General features: G+C 44.2%; 1 protein-coding gene across 1 annotated transcript in view; it reads left to right on the plus strand.

Annotated features, from left to right (window-relative positions):
• The window catches only part of PGBD5 (piggyBac transposable element derived 5), a 78,725-nt gene that overhangs the window by 38,707 nt on the left and 21,566 nt on the right, over positions 1–18,452 (plus strand). Inside the window, exons 2-3 of the mRNA XM_083496877.1 lie at positions 3,431–3,858; positions 10,967–11,101. Coding sequence (XP_083353003.1) covers positions 3,431–3,858; positions 10,967–11,101 — 563 coding nt within the window. The remainder of the gene's footprint in view (positions 1–3,430; positions 3,859–10,966; positions 11,102–18,452) is intronic.

Here is an 18,452-nt window from a genome sequence, read left to right on the forward strand (position 1 = left end):
ACACCTCTTTTGTTAAAACCAAACGCATCTCAGAAATACAGTTTATCTTCTTCAGAGTCAATCTGCATCAGTACTGCTTGTGGTCAATCTGCCTAAGCACCCCCAGATCAAACTGGGATGCCCTGTAGCCAGAAGCCTTACTTAGATTGCTTTTGAAGAAGGAAATTTGTGCCGTGTTTCCAAAATAAGAGCATAAGAGGCTGCTGCTTCAGGCCAAGTCCAGCACCTTGTTTTCACAGTGGCCTCCTAGAAATAGAAATGGGAAATAGTCAAATGGGAATATTCAAATAAGGGGTGGTTTGGGTCTTGCCAGAGATGAAAATAAAAATGTTTTCTTTATTATTGGCCTTTTACAATATTGTGTATCTCGGCACACTCTAGAAATACTATGGTGTGTCTAAATGCTACTGAAATCATTGGGATTTTTTTTAGCATGCCCACCTTATTATTCTTTTATGGAAGCTGTGACATGACTCTGTCTTTCTTTGGAGTAAGCCCAGCAAATGGAAAGTTTGACACTCTTCACCAGCATTTCTTTTTATTCTGAAATTGTTCCCTTCTGATCTGAGAAATGTGATTTGGTGCGTTTCCATCCTATTTCCAAGCTCATCATTGCAAAAAACATATGTATTTAAAAATCTGAGAATCTGTGGTACTCTTAAAATCCAATGAGAACCTGGAGGCTAAGCAAAAGTTCTTTGCTTTCGGTCTTGTTTTTAAGCAAATAGTGATTGGCCAAAGCAATATAATAGCGCAAAATAACGAACTACTTGCAGGACCTTAATTTGCAGGACAAAGTTGTTGCAGCATTTGATTGACTCTGATGATTTGTGAATGTGCATCCTTCTAAGCTCCCTATGACGCACTGACTTTTTTTTTTAACCGTAATGCTGTTTGGCAGATTGGATGTGTGGTTTCCTCTCGTGTTCTCTGCTTCTGGAAGCTGGATTCAGCGAGACTCCTGCAGTAAGCAGTCGTGCTTATCAGAGCCGGAACACAGTGTGCCGAGTACAGGCATACCAGACTCCTGCCATGTCTATTCCAGAATTTAAATCACCAGAGACTTCAATAGCAAGTGACTTAATGCTGACCACAGCTGGGTGGATTTTGCATGGAGGAGAGCTGGAGAGGACTCAAACATCTGTCGGATAGCATGAAAAGAAGCATTGCTTCATTTGCAAGTTCAAAATACCCCCCCCCCACATTAACCTGAACAGGTTCAGCAATATATGAAGCAACAGAATACAATTTTACAGTCTTCCCCAGCCTGATCATCTCTGATCATACTGCCTGGGCCTGGTAGAAGTTGTTGTCCAAAATATTTGGAGTGCATGAAAAGACATATATGGAGACACACAAGCTGTAGCGCACTGGCCAGAACTCAGGCACACCTTTTGTATTGCCAGAGCCCCAGCCAAAGAAGTTGCTTGTAGAATAATTGCTTGCAGGCCAGGGTCCCATGGCTGGTGGGTTTCTTGCTGCTTCTTACTGTTCAAGACTGAAGAAGGGGGAAGAGATAAGGCCTGTGTTGATTGCCCACAATGGGTTAAGCTTTACCTGTGCTGGGGTGGATCATGCCCTTATATTACATAAGGCGGAAAAATATTTTTGAGCATTAATGCAGATACATAGAAATAACTGCACTCAGGAAATGCGTCTGTTGAATAAATGAGTACCACTTTAACATAATCACTTCTCAGAAAAATTGCACTTTAAAGAGTGCTAGCTGCTGAAAATATAATTGTGCGAAAAATCATAATAATGGAATATTCTATACCAACCTGGTTTTCTGAAACTTCTAGCATGTACTTTTTATTTATTTCATTTCTTTGGCCTGCTGTGCATTATGAATGGAAATTTGCTGTTTTGGGAAACTTCATTATCTGTATATTTGAAGCAAAGTAAATTGATTTTACATATAAATGCAACCCAAAATGATAAATGCCAAAGGGCCAGATACCATCTCCCTGTATCACTGCTGTGTTCCTAATAGGGGCGTGGGTGGTGCTGTGGTCTATACCACTGAGCCTCTTGAGCTTGCCAATCAGAAGGTTGGCGGTTCAAATCCCCGTGACGGGGTGAGCTCCTGCCAGCGGCGTAGCGTGGGTTGTCAGCACCCGGGGCAAGGCAAGTAATTTGCGCCCCCTAACCCGGGGCAAGGCAAGTAATTTGCGCCCCTAACCCCTAACCTGCCGCCGCTGCCAGCTTCTTGCTGCTGCCTGGGCCGGGTATTCACAGTTCTACAAATCTTTGGCGCTGGCTTGCTCCATTAGTTTAACTTGGGGGGGGGGGGAGAGAGAGATTGCAATCGTGCTATGTGCACCGAGAGGGGGGGCACGGTTGTAACGCAGTGGGGGGGGGAGAGAAGAAGAGAAACTAGCAGGAGAACCTTGATTTCCCTCTGCAGCTCTGTGGGGAAGGAGGGCGCAGATTGGGCTCCTTCCTCGCCACAAGATCCCTCGGCTGGCCGGGGCCGCGCTCCCCTCTCCCGGCCGGCAGCGCCTGCAAAGGCTGCGGGTTCCGCTGCTCCTCCGTCTCTCTTTCCACTGGTAGCGAGAGCAGGTGGGAGGGGGCCACCCGGGAGCCGGAAATGGGTGCCAAATAAGGAGAGCGGGGGCCTGGATCCTGGCCTTGTTTGGCGCTTCCCCTCAGCCGGTCGCCCAGCCAAGCCCGCGGCGGCGGCGAGGCGATGCCCGCGCAGGGGGGCGCCCACCCCTCGGCCCCCGCCCGGCACTGCCGCCCCAGCACCTGCCCGCTCCTCCCAAGGGGCCTCCTCTCCCTCCCGCCTCTTCGCAGCAGTCCTCGCGGGGCGGACAGGCTCGACTCTCCCCTCCCTCTTGCGCCCCATCCCGCGCCCGATCCTGGCCAGGCTCCGGCTCCGGACCTCCTTGCTAGCGCCTGCTACTCCCCCTGGTCACCCAGCCCGACCCCTCCTCCCAAAGGAGCTGAGCCCCGAGGCTCTTCGGCGACTCTGGAGGTGGCGAGTGCGCCCCCCCAGATGTTGCGCCCGGTGCGGCCGGCACCCCTTGCACCCCCCACGCTACGCCACTGGCTCCTGCCAACCTAGCACAAAGCACGAAGTGCAATAGGTACCACTCTGGCGGGAAGGTAAACGGCGTTTCCATGTGCTGCTCTGGTTCGCCAGAAGCGGCTTAGTCATGCTGGCCACATGACCCAGAAGCTGTACACTGGCTCCCTTGGCCAATAAAGCGAGATGAGCGCCGCAACCCCAGATTCGTCCTCGCATGGACCTAATGGTCAGGGGTACCTTTACCTTTACCTTTAATGTTGCTCTGACTACAGATTACGATATGTCTTGTAAGAAAACAGCTCTGAATTTGAGTGTCCATGGGCCAGATGGCCTAACTGCTAATTCTCAGTTCCCTTACTCAGGAAATGAGCACAACATGTTTCTTTTTGTGTTTTCTAGGCCCCACTCGCAAAATGCCACCAACTGCCAGTGCCATGGACTTCTTCCAACTCTTTGTCCCTGACAACTTGCTGAAGAACGTGGTCGTGCAAACCAATATGTATGCCAAGAAGTACCAGGAGCGGTTTGGGAGTGATGATGCCTGGGTAGACGTCACTCTGACAGAAATCAAGGCTTTCCTCGCGTACATGATATCCACCAGCACTCACCACTGCGAGTCCGTACTCAGCATCTGGAGTAGTGGTTTCTATAGCAACAAGAGCATAGCACTGATCATGACTCAGCCGAGATTTGAGAAGATCCTCAAGTACTTCCATATTGTGGCCTTCCGTTCCAGTCAGACTACGCACGGCCTCTACAAAATCCAGCCCTTTCTGGACTCCCTGCAACACAGCTTTGACTCTGCCTTTAAGCCTTCCCAAACCCAGGTGAGATATGGTTCCTTGGCTGTGGGAGATCTTTGGTTACTCCATGCTGGTACGTCAGAGGCTCTTTTATACCAAAGCTGCAGAACATAAATGTATCCAACTTTCCTGATACTGTGGTACCTCAGTTTTCGAACATAATCCATTTCGGAAGACTGGTTGGCTTCCGAAATGTTCAAAAACCGAGGCACAAAGGCCGCCTGCAATTTCCACTGAGAAAATTGGGGGGGGGGGATGCAGTGGAAGCCGTTTGACTTCCGAGGCGCGTTTGAAAACGGAAGCAATTACTTCTGGGTTTTCAGCATTCGAAAACTAAAACTTTCGGATTCCAATGCTTGAAAACTGAGGTACCACTGTAAACAGCTGATTAACGTAATAGGATCTCATAATACAAAATAAAAGTGGATCATGTAAGAGGCCGCTGAGATTACTACTTTTACTATGTTATACTTTTCGTGTTTTTACATTGTAAACTGCCCTATGATCCTACAGATGAGGGGCAGTATAGAAATTTAATAAATTTAAAAAAGAATTTTTTCAAGTGCACATTTAGCACGCACTCCCAGCAGTGCAAAGCATGAATGTGCAGCGGTGTGTTTGTGAATGCATGTCATACAGTTTTGTGGTACATCAAGATAAGTATGTACAAATCTATCCTGAGCTAAGGCAGGCACTTAATTCAATCACAAAATAAGCCATGCTACTAAGGTTTAAAGTTCATATATGATATTTCTTTTCAGTAAATTGATTAGCTTAGCTGTAATCAAATTAAGATGAAACCAGTCACCAACAAACCAAAAGAATTAGCCAGTAGGAGCTACTGGTTTTCGTTTTGGAAGGTGGTGAATCAGAGGGATAAATTAATTCAGCTTGTGTCTGTACTATTTCTCTTTATGGCTAATTGTTTAATTGAATTGAAGACTGGAACCCAGCATTAAATGTTAACCCTTTCCAACATGAAGGTATAGCATGCTTTGTAAGTGAAGATTATTCTTGGAAGGCTGTTAGTGAGAGAATATTCTGCTGACTAAAGAGTGGAATGTGTTTTATCCCCATTTGAAGACTGCAGCATCGAGTGTGAGAATTAGCCACCAGAGATATGCTAATAAGAAGACTGGACTAGAGTGAGGCAGGGAGGAGGTGGAGATGGAAGCAGAGAGACTTGCCATGTCTGTGGGCACCCAGTGTCAATAACTGGAACCAGGCAATGACAAGGGCGCACGAGCCTCGGAGGACGCAGGATGTGTCAGTTTACTGCTCCACTTCATCCACAGCCCAAGATAATGGTCTCAGCTTGCCTCATTATCACCTGGCTGCCAATGGACACCTGCCCTGGTGACAATCACGGCCGGGGCAAAGGCTTAAAGCCCTTCTTCCCCAACCTGCGCTGCTCCACTTGAGCTTTTTTACTTCAACATAATATCACATCTGGTTTGGCCCTAAGATTAACTGGAAATCAATGGAATAAAATTAGCCGTGACGTTGTCCAGGTTCCCATTGCTCACAGTGAGAATTTGTTGCAGATGACACAACCATGATGGCAGAAAGTGAGGAGGAATTAAAGAACCTCTTAATGAGGGTGAAAGAGGAGAGTGCAAAATATGGTCTGAAGCTCAACATAAAAAAAACTAAGATCATGGCCACTGGTCCCAACACCTCCTGGCAAATAGAAGGGGAAGAAATGGAGGCAGTGAGAGATTTTACTTTCTTGGGCTCCATGATCACTGCAGATGGTGACAGCAGTCACAAAATTAAAAGATGCCTGCTTCTTGGGAGAAAAGCAATGACAAACCTAGACAGCATCTTAAAAAGCAGAGACATCATCTTGCCAACAAAGGGCCGTATAGTTAAAGCTATGGTTTTCCCAGTAGTGATGTATGGAAGTGAGAGCTGGACCATAAAGAAGGCTGATCATTGAAAATTGATGCTTTTGAATTATGGTGCTGGAGGGAGACTCTTGAGGAAATCAGCCCTGAGTGCTCACTAGAAGGACAGATCCTGAAGCTGAGGCTCCAATACTCTGGCCACCTCATGAGAAGAGAAGACTCCCTGGAAAAGACCCTGATGCTGGGAAAGATGGAGGGCACAAGGAGAAGGGGACGACAGAGGACGAGATGGTTGGACAGTGTTCTTGAAGCTACCAGGATGAGTTTGACCAAGCTGCGGGAGGCAGTGGAAGACAGGAGTGCCTGGCATGCTCTGGTCCATGGGGTCACGAAGAGTCGGACACGACTAAACGACTAAACAACAACAACAAATCTGCTGGTTGTTTTTCAGTGGTGTCAGTTCACGCATTCAGATACCAACAGATATCATTAAGTGACGTCCATGCATGTGAGCTGGCCTTTAAATGCATTGAATTTCAAAGGCTTAAAAGCTTAATCATATCTGACTGCTATAATTCTGAATTCCATCTAATCCATCTCCCCATTTCCAAGTCCTTTTGCCAAGAATACTTTGCTCCTGTTTGAAATACTTATGTGGCTGGAATTAGCCTTATATAACACTGAACATCTGGCTCTGCCTATATACCTGTGTTTGGCCCTATGTTGAAGATTTGCTAAAGCAAATTAAATTGTCTTTGTCTCTTTGGTCTGCCTCTCTTCCAGTACTAATGGAAGAACGCAGATTTCAGAGTGGCAGATGCTGAAATAGCTGTTTTTGCGGTAGTTTAGCACAGATTTCAAATGAATTATTCAGAGACCTTTAAGTTTGGCACCTCTTTCCCTTGACAGCATTTTGGTTATTGAATTTATTTTCTAATGTGCCAAGGTTAACAATATACAGAAAGTGGTACATAAAATAGCAAAGGTGGGGGTGGGAGAAGATACTTCAGTTTGCTCCTGATTTAAGAAAGACTCTTATTGGAGTTTGAACCTTGCAATCCCCCCCCCCCCGCCACATTTCACTAAAGGAATTAGTTGAATTCTTTTGTGATCACTTATAGTCTAGAAATTGTTGCCATTTAGTTGTTGTCATTGTCACCACTATAAAAGAGTGTGTGTGTGTGGCCTACTCCAAAGTCTCTAGGCAATTTGCAACATAAAAAATAAAAACGTTAATTAAAAATGACATAAAATGGCATGCAGGCACCAGTAACCCACCCCTCCCTCATAACAAGCTGTATGGAAGACACTTCCCTTTCCAAACCAATGAAACTTAACAACCTGAATAAACAATATTAAAATTGTCATCAGAAGGAAGATGTTTAAAAGCTTTAAAACTGTGCTGCTGCTGCTGAAACTAATAAAACTTCTAAAATTTACTATAAACCTAGGCAGGGAATAATGTATTTGCTTGACCCTGAGAGAAAATTGCACAGAAGGCACCAGGCAAATTTCCCTGGGGAGCATTCTGTATGGGGGGGCACCACTGACAAGCCCCACCCCCCTCATTGTCACACACTGTAACTCTGATGGAGTAACCACCCTGAGGAAGGCCTTTGTAAGGTTCAGGTGGTGAAGGAAAACGATACTGGAGTCCCAGACTATGTATGGTTTTGTTGGTTAACACCAGCACCTTCAATTACCGTATTTTTCGCTCTATAAGACACACCAGACCATAAGACGCACCTAGTTTTTGGAGGAGAAAAGAAGAAAAAAAATATTCTGAATCCCAGAAGCCAGAACAGCAAGAGGGATCACTGTGCAGCGAAAACAGCGATCCCTCTTGCTCTTCTGGCTTCTGGGATAGCTGCGCAGCCTGCATTTGCTCCACATTTCCACATCCGCACCCACATTTCCCCTTACTTTTTAGGAGGGAAAAAGTGAGTCTTATAGAGCAAAAAATACGGTATTTGCCTTTAAATTTCTACAACACCTTGTCCTAACTCCTCTTAGATAAGCAGTGGGATGGATGGATATAGCTTCAAGGCAAATTAAACACAATAACCCACTTGTACAAAGTGGTGTCAACGTTAAGGTGCCACATTCTAGTATTAAAACTTACTTGAGGAGATAAGTGACTGAGGAGAATGGCTAGGGGCTCAGGGTAGCTGCTGGCTTAGCATCCATATTCTTTAGGACAGGCCCGTCCAACTCCCAAGAGACTGCAATCTACTCCCAGTGTAAAAAAACTGGCAGTGATCTACCCATTGTCATTGAGGATTGACCCGAATTGTTGAGCTTTTTTGGGGGGAGACCAGAGTTGTTTAGCTTTGGGGGGGGCAGTTTTTGAGCTTTTTTAAAGGGAGAATGAAATATTTCGCTCATCTCACACTCCGCCAATAACAAATGCACATGTGCTTAAGCCAATTGCTGTATTCAACATCGCAATGATAAAACACCAAACTCTGCCCACTTGATGCGATGGAGGGACAGAATGAGGGGGGTGGAAACATTCATTTCGAAGTTTTTTTAACCCAGCGATCGATAAGGATCCCACGATTGACAGGGAATCTACCAGTCAATCGCGGTCGACCGGTTGTACATGTCTGCTTTAGGATATCAAAAAGACTTTGCCCAGCTCCACACATCTGTGCCTCTTGTGTTTTTTTAGTATGGTGCTTTCAGATGATGCTGTGAATCTTTTATGAGCTATTAAGGGCTTGCATAAATGAAGACGTGTGGCAGCTCCAGAGGTGAAGATGTGTAGATGTAAGGCTGGCGGGGAGAAATTTTGTCATAACAATATCCAATATGTTTGAAGGCAGGCATATTTGGATTTTAAACTCTCGGTATCAAAACCCTGATCAAAACCCAGTCGACTTTCAGAGTATACCCCCATGGTGGTTCAAGAAAACACTACACATCTTATAGATGTCCCTTGCAGTGAGACCAGGCAGATGTTCTGCAAGCTGGGAATCCACATACCCTGGGTATTGCTTTTCAGCTGGTCCTAGGTGGGACTGCACTTCCCCGAGGGATCAATGTGTGCAGTTTGGGAATTCTCCTAAAGTCATCTTCAGGCATTCTGAACAGCATGTATGCCATAGAATTGTGGGGTTGGAAGGGTCACCAAGAGTCATCTAGTCTGAACCATTACAAGGAAGAGACAGTTTGAAGGAGCACAACAATTCTGCCCCCGCCCCAAATTTGCTGTTGCCCACCATGTTCTTCTCCCAGTGACTGCCAGCAATGGAGAAGTCTCCTGTAATCGTTTTTATTTATTTATATTTTATTGAAAAGTTTCAGTGGGCAAATGAAGTGAAAGAAAAGAAGAAAAGAAAAAGGTGCTTGAAACTGTAATATATAATGTGATATATAGGTATATAACTAATGCTGTTATTCCAACAAGTGTACAATTATTAGCAAGTCGTTATAATTTTTATAAACACACTCGCAAGTATCATTATATTTATCTATACACAATCTGCATCTAAAAGCAATCCGCTCCTACGAAGTGATGTCCATGCTTGGATGGGCTCAATACACAACATCTTCAATTTAATGTATAGATTGTTTTGCTGAACAACTGGAATTAATCCCGTTTTCCAAATAACTTTCACGTGGACTGTGAGGGTCCTCTCGTCACCAGTTTGAAGTGGCATTGTGTGTCCTAATTCCTTGGGTTATATGGAACATAATAAATATGTTGCTTTTTAAAAATATCTGCATTCATTTGTGGCTTCAAACTGTTCTCTCTGCTATTCGCGTTTTAATGATAATTGCACAGGTGAGCCCCGTGATGCGTTGAAGATGCTTTCCAAAACAGACCTATGTTTTGAATGAGCAACCTTTTCTTTTTCTTTTCTTTTTTTTTAAAAAAAATCTCATTTGATGGCTTGATGCTGTTGGGTAGCCGGAGGAGTGGAACGTGGCTGGCAAGAAGCAACATGAACTCGGCCAAAGATTAACATTCTGGAGGGAATTAAAATTACCAAGGCATAGGTCTCAGGAGGGAACAACAAGTTCATTATAAGCAAGCTGTTCTTTGCTCCGCTTGCAGTCTACAAATTCACAAGGGCTAAAGTAAATGTTTCGACTAGCGATAATCAGAGGAATAAGGAAGGGCTGAGCAAAGATGGTGACCCCACCTCATATTTGGGGAGATGGTTAACGTATGCCCTGGAAACATGGATTAAGTTCACATTAAACTATAGTTGGTGCAGAAACCATAGTTACTGGTGTACACTGCTCAAAAGTTCTCACAGCAATCCTGCCATGGCATGTATGAAAGAAGCCAGAATCTGGGTTCTGTCATCTAAATCCAAGCTTGTGATTTGTTTTCCCCAAATAAACTATAAGTGGCAGAAGGGAACAAACCACACACGGTTTAGTTGGATAAAACCATAGCTTGTTTGAACTAGGCCAGAGTGCACTGTTCAGGCATGAACAACATGATTTTGTTGCAGCTGCTAGAATGGGTTGTGTATAACCCCCTATGAATTATAATTCAAAATGTATTGGGATCTAGATAATCTGAAGTTTTCATCATTCTATCACTTATCTATCATCTATCTATCTATATATCTATCATCTATTTATCTATCATCTATCCATCTATCATCTATCTCGCAATCGTCTTCGTTACATAGGACAACAATTGACTCTGCTATGGATTTGGGGGTTGAGGGGAGAACATTTTTGTTTGTTTCATCACATCCATGGTCTTCCTTTCCCTTCCAAGGAGCTCAGAGCCAGGTTTGTGACTGGAATATCAGGGGAAAGGTCAACATTATACAACTCCATATCCTCCACCCTGGGTCCTCAAATAATGGGAGCGGAACGATGTGTGCAACTCAACAATTTATTGGTTTGTTCCAATAAATGGAAATATTGGCGAACGCCAGGTGATGCTGTGTTAGGTTAATTCTATTTTTTACCTCCTCCACTTTCAGTCCTTAAGACTTTTGCCCCTTTCTTGGCTCTTTCAATAGCTTGCACCTGTGTCCACTACAGCCTTCAGGGTTTTCCTGTGCCTCTGGACATATCTTCTGGCTGGGTTTTTTTAGCTTACAATGTGGCAATCCTTTGTTATTTTATTTCCACAACAACCCAGCGATGTAGATTAGGCTCAGAGATAGCAACTGGTCACCTGGTAAGCTCCACAGCTGAATGGGGATTGGTTGAAATGCGACACTTGATCCACTTTGCCATGCTTGCTTTAGAGAAATTGAAAACCCTGTTTTCCTTCCCAGTGATAGAATAACACAACTCCGTTGTGATTTTAGGTACTCCATGAACCTCTGATTGACGAAGATCCGGTTTTCATTGCCACCTGCACAGAGCGAGAGTTACGCAAGAGGAAAAAGCGGAAATTCAGTCTTTGGGTACGACAGTGCTCATCAACTGGTTTTATCTGCCAGGTAAGAGCCTGTGGAATTGTCCTCAACCCTGAATCAGGCATCTACACAGAAAAGTGCCTTGGTTTGTTGTTTAAGGCATTTTCCAAGAGGCTACAAGGGGGAGCCACTGTCTGTCCTGTACAGAAAAAGGCCTTAGTCCCAAGTCTTTGTTTGCATGATTTATGTTAAATGTTAAAGCCCTCTGGTAACAAGAATAATGTTTCCTGTCCATCAATGCCCTCTGCATGGGCCAAGCTAACACTGTTTATATGAAAAAGTAGCACATTTCTTTAAAAAAGTATCCTAGGGAAGTTCATCTTGTCGTTCCTGCCAGTCTGAAGATGGTTGTTTTCTATGCCTCCTAATTTTATTGAATAATTCAGACTGCAAGCCCAAGGTACCTCAGCAAGAGATACAATTTCTGACTAAGTGCCCATCCCTTAAAGATGCGGCCTATAAAGTTTTTCCTTCAACAAATCCTAGGTATCTATTGCAGGGTGTGTGCGGGGAGAGACAAAATGAAGGGGGGGGGGTTGCTCCATCCCAGGATGAACCATAATCCTCATATTCCCAGCTTTCATTAAAAAACAACAACAACAAAACTACTATGTTGCAACCACTTGTAGCACCTGAGAGAAACTGGACAGGAAGTATTATTTTCAATTTTTGTGAGAAATTAGTCCTATTGCCCCTTTTTGGTATTCTACTTCGATTTAAAACAAAAACAAAAAACAAGCAATTTTATGAAATAAATACTTTGCACATCTCTCCCCTCCCCTCCCCAGAAAAACACAGCAACACAGAAACCAGTGGATGCCCACATTTCCATTTGCATGTTTTGGGACATAGGAGGGAATTGGCAGGGAGCACTAGATGATGGTCATAGAATCATAGAAATGTAGAGTTGGAAGGGACCGTGCAGTCTAACGCCCTGCAATGCAGGAATATGCAGCTGTCCCATATGGGGATCAAACCTGCAACCTTAGTGTTATCAGCACCATGCTCTAACCAACTCTGCTATCCAAGCAGGAAAGCCATTATGGACTGGCCCCAAATTTCAGAGAGGGCTTGTGCTTGGCTTCTGATGGATCATGGATTTCTGAGTTGAAATCGTTCTGAAACCCCCATTTCTGAAATTTGTCATCATAACCAGTTACTTCCCATGCTGACATTGCTGCACTTCCCATTAGCATAGTAGCTGTGTCTTCAGCTCCTACATCACAGCCTTGGGATTCTTCTCTTACAGGAGCATCACGGGGAAAAGCCATGGGCGATAGTTCCCACGGTATAAGACTTTTTGTTTGGCCTTCATGGACTTTGGCACTGAAGGATAAGAAGGAGAAAGAGCAAGGTCTATAGATCATAAATGAAAACTGTTACAAATGTAGACTTGCTGGAGAGATTCCAGCTACTCTGGGCTCCAAATATAATTTATTTTCTGCCCTCAGTCCATCTCCATTAACATACATCTTCAAACTGTCAAAGTCAATGAGAATGGATGACACTCCGCACGTCACAGGATCAAGCTCAACAGCTTGAGCAAAATAATGAACTTGACACTTGCGTTTGACTTGCATCCAAATAACTCCCAAGTAATCTCAAGAGCCTTTGTCTATGCACATCTTGACAGCCCTCTGTTCATATTTGAAAGGATCAGGTGAGAAAGGAGTTCAAGAAGTTGTGAAAATGAACATTTCAAAAAGTGTGAACCCATCAATATCACAGCTTGCAAGAACAGGTGTGATGTTTTCCCCCCAGTGACTAGAGACTTAAATACCACATTCACCTTTATGTTGACGACCTTTCCAGTACATTTATACAAAGGCCCTGTGGAAGTCAACCACTTATTTGGAGACTGCCTGCTGTTCTGTGAAGGAGGAAAACAATAATTTGCTCAATGCACCAAAAGGAGGCTTTAGTTTAGTCTAAATGATTGGTTCCAACATGGAGATAATTGACTTAAGTGAGAAGAAATGGTAAACTCTCTGCGGCTATCTGTATGAGAGCATCTTTCTAACAAAAACAGTTTCTACAAATGTAGAAGCCCAAAGTCCTTGAATCCAAAATGCCATTTATTATACTTTATGTTTTGATTTTATAATGTTTCCATATAACTTACATGTAAAGACATCTCAAAGAAATTCAGATGAGTAAAAAGATAAAGCAAAGCAATAAATTGCACAAAAGCCCAAACTGGTGTAGCCTGTGGGGTTTATGGGTGGAATTCAACTCATGAGTCTCAGCCATGAAACTTCTACCCATGCAATGGGACTTCTTTGCCCCTTGCCCAGCCTTCATACTAGCTATTTTACTTAGCACCTGGGGATCACAGCTTCGGATGCAGGTGCCTGTAGGAATGTCTGTTCCCACATCAACACACCAGTGCACTGAAGCCAACAGACGAGGCACTCCTTTGGGTGCTATACTAAGGCGAGGTAGATGGCAGCCATAGAAGAGGGCCTTTTCTGTGATGGCACCACTTTCCCTCTCAGTAGAAACTCACCTGGTGTCTATGTTGCCTGGCATAGACCTTACATTTTAGCCTTTGTGATTTAATTGTTTCCTTCTGCTGCTTTTAATTGATGATCTTTTTCTTTTTAAATATGTTTTTATTCTGATTTTTGGCTTGGTGCTTCTCTTGATGTTAACTTGTGCCCATCAGATCTCAAAATGCAGAGAAAGCTGATTTTTCATTTCTTGGTAGATTTTAAATACCCCCCCCGCCCCCCGTCCAGGTTCTTTTCCCTAAGCTAAACGCATACCACTTTTCTGATAGGATTTACCTTCTGGACTCTTTATCATCTTTGCAGTTCTGCTCTTTATCTCTGTACTCTGTATCAATAACCTTCTTTTAACCGTGGTGTCCAGAAGTGAGGAAAATAATTTCCAAATGATAAGCCGGGATAATAATTTTCCATTCCCAATGCAGTCTGACTGGCACGGCATGCTTCCAGTTTAATTAAGCCATGAAGAGATGTGGAGACAGTTCATCTCATGGTCCTGCCACTCAAATGACAGCTTCCAAACTGAACCAGGAAGTCAGAGCTATGACTGGGGATGGGGAGAAATTTGATTCAGCATTTAAAGGTGAACTTACCAAATTTGCCTACTGCTGGGAAGCAGTAAGGTAAAGGTAAAGGGACCCCTGACTGTTAGGTCCAGTTGTGACCGACTCTGGGGTTGCGGAGTTCATCTCACTTTATTGGCTGAGGGAGCCGGCGTACAGCTTCCGGGTCATGTGTCCAGCATGACTAAGCCGCTTCTGGCAAACCAGAGCAGCGCACGGATATGCTGTTTACCTTCCTGCCGGAGTGGTACCTATTTATCTACTTGCACTTTGACGTGCTTTCGAACTGCTAGGTTGGCAGGAGCAGGGACCGAGCAACAGGAGCTCACCCCGTCGTTGGGATTCAAACCCCCACGACCAGCAAGTCCTAGGCTCTGTGGTTTAACCCACAGCGCCACCCGCATCCCTTGCTGGGAAGCAGTAGGAGACTCAAAATACAGCAACTTTCAAAATATACACTTCTCTGAATTTTGCAGTGTAGTTCTCCACCCAAGTGATGTGTACAAAAACACACAGGGTAAAAATGTGCCTTACAATGCATACATTAGTGAAAATAGCACACAAAATGCCTTCTAATTTGGGATGTTGTTTGGCAAAAATGCGTATAAGGCAAAACTGTGCACAAAAATGTGTATATTAGGAGAAATTCACATTTAAATGCTGGTGATGTTGTGAGGACTCTTTAAAAGAAAATTGCAAACGGATGTGGAAATGTGGAGAACTGAAGATTGGGAAATTAGAAACTGAAATCACAATGGACAGATTCACCCATCCCTAGCTGTGGCCCAAGTCTGGTCTTCTCTTAATGGTTCCAGTGGTGCTGAAAGGGGCTGACATCTTGAGTCTTGTCAGTAGCCTTGATTCTAGACTCTTAAAATGTGCTTATGTTGATCCAATCTAACATGGCATCAGGCCACACTGTAAATGCATGCAGATGGGTTGGAGTTTTCCATCTTTCTTTCGTTTCTCCTCCCTGTCTCCTTGTTACCCATTTGTTTTTCATTCATGATAAACCTGTGGCAATTCTAAACAGAGAGCCATTTCTGATGTTGGAGAATGTCAGAACTGTGCACAATGGTAAGGTGCTACATTAAAAATTAGAATGACTTTCGCTGTCCTCACGTTGTGAATAAGCTTATTTGATGTCCTATTAAGTCCTAATTGATTTACTCATTCTACTTTGAGAGAGCAAAATATAAGCCCGGGGTGAATTTCCTTTTCAAGGGCAGAGTTGCAGAAGGGTTAGCCATCTGTCGTTTTCGTAGGGGTATCCGTATTTAACATCTCTCTCTCTCTCTCTCTCTCTCAGAAATTTGTGAAAGTTCAAAGCTTGTAGGAATAAAACCAGTTGAATTTATCAGTTGCCTTGTTCATATTTTTGAGACAGCTCCCTTCCACAACACCCCATAGAGTATATTTCATTTAATTCTTTTAAATAATACTTGCTTTACTGTTGTTTCTCCTTGAGCATCCCAAAAATCCATTCCCAAGTATTAATTAAGCCATGGCTTAAAGAATATCCACTCATGAGGGTCATGTGGGAAACCTTCCCTGTCAAGCACAGGGCCAAGACATCAATTTGTGCATAGATTATTGCAGCTGTTAGGCAGACAGCTCAAACGTCTGTGAAAATAGGCCTTTGGAATATTACTCAGGACAGAGTTGCTTTCCTGGTGGCTGCTTTGTATAGGACAATTACATGCCGGGGAAGTTCTGTGTGTTCATCCTAAAAATAAATGCAAACATAATGGCTGTCTCCAGATGTCACTATAAGGCTGTTGCAGATTTAGCTGTGGTTAGTGGCTCGACACAGGTCTTGGAACCCAGAGTCGTGAAAGGGGTACAGGGTTTGTCCTCAAGGGATGGGAAACCACACCCAAAGGCTGTAAGTGTGAACACTGATTCCTCAGAGAGGAACGAGACTAGAGTTCGAGTCCCAACAAAGCCAGATGTGAGACTTCCTGACAGTCAGAAGGGTTATGACGCGAAGACTAGTCAGAAGTGCAAGATGGTAAGGCCCAAGGCCAGGCCAGTTGCAGGTAGTTCCAAGAGTGGAATGGGTGATACAGGGGTATACTGTGTGTATGACATCTGTATGGTTGTTGCAGTTACACTGATGACTGCAACACAGTGCATGAATCAGGGGAGAATGTTGGAGATTCATTCCCTGTGTCTGCAGTCATGGGATTGTTGTCTATCACATGACGGTGTATTTTTTCATTCCATAGAGTGGGAAGTGACAGAGACAGGATGTTTGTGTTACTGTGTTCCGTGAAATTGGACTATTGTCCTTTGTTCTTTCTCTCTGCTGTCTGATGAGAAAGAGGAAGGAGCTAAGTCAGAATGCTCCGAGTGTATTATATGTAAATAAACATAGATTAGCCAAATGCTGAACTACTAAATTCTGTTACACAAACTGCGAACACTCTGCGGATCCCTGAGTGTGCTGATGTCTGTTGGCATCAGTTGCTGTGATGTTCGGGCAGAAGAAAGCTTTTGAAGCTCCCGATCGACCAGGAGGGAGAGAACATGCCAGTCGGGCATGTGTCTCTGCCAGGGTCCTACATGAGAGTAGGACGCTCCTAACACCTCTCCCACCCACCAAGAGTGTGTGCTCCGCTGCTACCTACTCATCTGGTGTGGGCCCAAGAAGGAGTTTTGAAGCTTTTGTTTGTCTATTGACGGGAATTTAGCATTATGCCAGACCCCTCAATTATGGTTGACCAATGGTTAGTTGAACAGTGAGATGAGCAGTGGTTGGCAGAAACAAGCCAGCCGCATGACTCATGGTCTGAAATTGGCAAGATGAACCACAGTTGTTGTTGGGTTTAGACAACATAGTGAACTGTGGTAAATCAAAACCAGAAGTATTGCAGCCACACTAGAGGTGTTGAGGAGGGGTGCTCAAGCCCATGAGAAGTTAGGCTAGTAACCACAAAGGAGGTCTCATCCCTAAACCCAGTTGAAACGAACCACTGTTCATTTAATTGAGGATTGCACAAGAAAACTTTCCACTGAATTGTGCCCCCAAGTGAGACCTGCTTTAGGCTTTCTCCTAGTTTCCATTATAGCTGCCTTCTGCTGCAGTCCTATTCTCATGTGATGGGTACAGATGGGCCTGCAGCTACATCTCCTTGTGTCAGTGTGATTCTGCCATGCACACAGTGGGCTCTCTACAACTATTTACATGGATCCAAATGTCTAATCAGTGGGACTGAAAAACTGGTTTACTACAGGCTGCTTGGAAGGTGGTCAGTGGATGTTTTGGCTGATAGGATTGCCATAATTTCCTATGTAACTGATCTTATTGCATCTGCAGTTTGAGCTGAAGGATCAGTCATGCCATAAACTGCTCCTGTTCAAACAGGACTGGAGTGTCTTAGGACATGATCAAATTTCTCCCGGCTGCTTACAACTTTCTATCAGGCTCCCTCTGGGTGTATCTGATCCTTGGTTCTGCCACAGCCTAACCCTTTCTTAAAACTTGATACTTCAATCTGAAACCAATGCAAAATTGCTTGGGGTTGGCTTGTGCCTTAAGATCCTGTGGAAGTAGCGTGTCCACAGAAACATGTTGTTGGCAGAGGGAAGAGCTCAGTGGGCTATTTAAGCTCCCGCCACCCTTATCCAGGCTCAGTGTAAGATCATCTGACCGCATATGGGCCAAATAGGAATCGTATGCCTGACCAACAGGAATTGTTTGCTTGATGGTGCAGGGTTACCAGCTGCAAGGAGGACTGGACATTCAGTCCAATTCATCTACTGTCCTACTTCAGATCTTCTCCCTTAGTATGGGAAAGGCCGGGTAGTGATGCCAGGGTACAGGACTCCATGGATAGAACTTAAGAATGCCTGAACAGGGCTGATGTCTCGTTACTATGGGTGTGTATAGAGTAAGAGATACATCTCTAGAAATGAAGGACACAAAATATAGTGACAAGCAAATGTCTTTTCAAGCTGCACAGTAAGGTGAAGCACTCCTTGTTTCCCATAGTAGTCCAAAAGCAGTACCAGTGTGCACTTTTTTCTTTGCACAACCATGAACAATCAGTCTCTTTCACAATTCACACTCTGTAGCTTTTCCTGTGGATGAAGACCTAATGATTTTTGAAAACAGTCCAGCTCTAAACATGCTGTTTCTTGCAATGATGCTTGCTAATTCAGCTTTGGGATGGGATTTCTTACTGCAGTTCCAACAAAAGGTTTCAGGGGGACAAGCCTGTGGCAAAAGCGGCCAGGATGAGCAGCTTAGAATTGCAGCACATCTGGGCTCCGCCAGCATTAAATCTCCAATCCTGGCTCAGA

The sequence above is a fragment of the Podarcis liolepis genome, assembly GCF_965112155.1.
Source record: "Podarcis liolepis genome assembly, chromosome: 3".
In the NCBI taxonomy this organism is placed as follows: Eukaryota; Metazoa; Chordata; class Lepidosauria; order Squamata; family Lacertidae; genus Podarcis; species Podarcis liolepis.